Below are 3,049 nucleotides of genomic sequence, written 5' to 3'. Positions count from 1 at the left end.
TTTCTGTTCGGGGTGGTTCTGGATGAAAGAATGGCCCTCTAATCCGAGTTTTCGTACACCCATACATTCCATTCCGCCGGGCGTCATAACGAATATCCTCCTCGGCCTCATCCCACTCGCAGGGACCCATGATAGGAATATCATATCACTTGTCTTGCTTCTAGGTAGGCTGAGATACGGTTCGTCCCATGATGAGTCTCTTTCAATGTCGAATGAAGGGCCTGGTGCTTCGACTCCGAGGAGAGTTGCCCAGTCGTCTGGAAGTTGGTTGGTTCTCACATACTTCCAGATTTTGTTGACCAGCACACTGAACTTATTCTGCAATGTCTCCTTTACTGGCCCGTCGGCTTCCTCAATATCATTCTTTAATTGAAGTATGTCTCGGGAGTAGGTTTTCAAGAGCGTATATTTAATCGTGAATCCTCGGCCATGCTTTTTGCCGAGCTCTTGAGTGATCCTCTCATTAAATTTGTCAAGAGGCTCGTAAGGCTCAATCATGATTTGTTGGGCAGATTTGTTTGGATCGTCCGGCTTGGACAAGTACTCTTTCAAGATTGGGCCTGCTTCACTGTAAAGCCCGGGAAGCTTGGCAAGGAGTCCTTCTTCGGGGCCTGAATCATCGTCTGACATCCTATCATCATCGTCGCTCTCCTCTCCAACACTGTCTTGGTCGATATGCATTCCTTCACCTCCGTTATTTAGCTCGTATTGAGTCTGTCTCATACGCTCTTTGTCGTACGCGATTTTTGTCTCCGGGTTTAGCAGTGTCTGGCCGGCGTTCTCAACGACTACGAATCATTAGAAGTTGCATAGGAGGAAAGAGAAGGTATAAATACATTGTTTCCAGGTTCCTTTCTGATCGGAGTCACATTCGTTCAAAATACGAATGTATCCTTCCCCTTTTTGTTTCAAAGAAGCAATGTCCTCGTCACTCAGTGGCTGTCCAAATGAACTTGGCGTCATCCCGAAAAGTCGGTAGAAATCCGAGTTAGAAGAACCATGTTCTGAGCGGACTAGATCTAAGATCTGCTCAGCCGCATCCTTAGCGGATGTAGAGCTTGGCCCATCCGCCTCATCTGCCTTTCGTTTCAAACTCATATTCACTGATGTTTGTTATTGAATGAAAGGATCACAATCGAGGAATAGTTGAGACCCGGCGGATATTTATAGATGCCTTATTGCATGGAGTAAGATGAAGAGTTCTTTGAATTGAACTAGAAATGGCTCAATTAGAACTTCTGGCAGCTAGAGCCAGAAGTCGACTTTCGTCGATTTGGCCTCGGGCGTATTGGAGCTGTCTGCTTGTGGATCTAGTCCATTCTTCATTGCCTAAGAATCAATTCAGGATGTTGAGTCTCAGGGCGTAGAATGGAGCCTGAGGGGGCTGAGCCCACGCGCGTTTATATACCAGAGGTTCAATGCTCTAGGAGGCGAATCACGTATAAGAGTGCTCCCATAATCCGTATGCAATTCTGATCAACTTTGTGAATCGAAGCACCGAGAACGTAGAATTTCGCCCGTTCAGACCGCTTGACTTGCGACGCATCAATGAATGGAACTTCTGTGACTCAAACCTTACCTATTCAAAGCAAGCCACCCTGTTTCTCTATATCCAGAAACTGGAGTCTTTCACACAATTATACATTGGTATCAGAAGTCACACTACTCCAACAATCTTTGCTTTCGGAAATCTCACGAGGATATGGTCTTCCATCAAGAGTTACAGGCATGACGACAGCTGATCCTAGTATTCCGATAATCTCGAGCACTCTTCAAAACAACAGTTGGCCTAAATACGGACAATCCGACAACGCAACACAGACATACAATTATCCTGGCCCCAAGGCATCCTCGTCGTCGGGATTGGAATCATCGTCAGGTCATATATCTGCAAGACGACTCTTAGTCCTTCTTTCTATATGCAGCCTCGGCACGATGTTCATATAGAAGCTGAATTTCTTCGTATACAAGCCATGAGAACAGCTTCAAGATCTTCGAGTATATACTCGGACGTAGACGCTTTCCATCTTGAAACAGTTCTCCATAACCTGAAGAGTGACCATCAACCAGACGAGGCTCTCACTCTCGAAAGGCTTCTTGAGGAGAACGAAAGACTTGAGCGGCAAGTACAACAATTGTGTAAGGTCTGGGCCATCATTTATGAAGTTTTAATGGAAATCAATGACAGCATTATGTATCTGAAAAGAGTTCTTGAAGAGGGCATGTTACGCATGGACAAGGAGCGAAGCAAGTGGTTGGCAAACTGCACCGCAATATGAACAAGGGATGGCGTAATTATTGTCCACTATCAGATTGAGCATAAAAACTATTTCTTTCCTTGGCTAGGTATCCACTTTATAGACAACTGGAACAGTTGAAAGTCTTTTCACTACATTACTGCGTATTTATAACGTCTCCTCTACAGCATTAAGATCTGCTAAGAGAGATGACAAACAGACCACCTACTCTGAGCACTGGTCCTGAATAACTATTTGTTCGAAACCTTCCTTCCTCCTGAGTTGACCTCTGTCATCTTGAACCTAAGCGTATTGTAGCGTTGATGTTTTCCAAATCTCGTATGTATGATGGTCATTAAGCAGTTGCGTGAAGAGTTGTTGACGGTGGGCAATCTTGAAAGTCTTCCGCTTTAGAATTCAGTGAATGGCCACTATGTACTGTATTAATTAAAGAATTGAGATCAATTAGTGGTCTTCTTCGGTATTGTGAGACGTAGAGAAGATACGAGTAGGCCAGAGCCATGAAAAGAGCGTGTGGACTCAAAAAGGAGAACAGAATTCGGAAACGAGAGCCAATTTCGAGTGTGTATCATCATATAATTCAGTAATTCCGGAACTGGCCAATTTTAATTTGAGCTGAAACTGGAACTTCAATAACGTAAACACTAAATAGCTTTCAAACCCCCATATCTCACACATTAGTGTCTCAAGCATGTTGTGTTGAGACCCAGTCCATGATTGCTCACACAAGTCTGGTGCACCCATGAAGTTATCTAACATATTTGCACTTGCGTTTGGCCAGATCCTGGGGG

At 44.4% G+C, this 3,049-nt stretch overlaps 1 protein-coding gene across 1 annotated transcript; it reads right to left on the bottom strand.

The window, feature by feature from the left end:
- Window positions 1–1,098, bottom strand: JN550_013915 (uncharacterized protein; the record flags this gene model as incomplete). The annotated part of the gene is made up of 2 exons (XM_049312555.1): window positions 179–788; window positions 870–1,098. Coding segments are annotated over 2 exons (839 nt in total), but the record flags the coding sequence as incomplete, so codon positions are not given.
- Window positions 1,099–3,049: the final 1,951 nt, after the last annotated feature.

This window comes from Neoarthrinium moseri, assembly GCF_022829205.1.
Source record: "Neoarthrinium moseri strain CBS 164.80 chromosome Unknown scaffold185_Wmoseri_CBS_16480, whole genome shotgun sequence".
Taxonomy (NCBI): domain Eukaryota; kingdom Fungi; phylum Ascomycota; class Sordariomycetes; order Amphisphaeriales; family Apiosporaceae; genus Neoarthrinium; species Neoarthrinium moseri.
The sequence above is the reverse complement of the archived record's forward strand: the minus strand, read 5'-3'. Positions and strand labels throughout refer to the sequence as shown.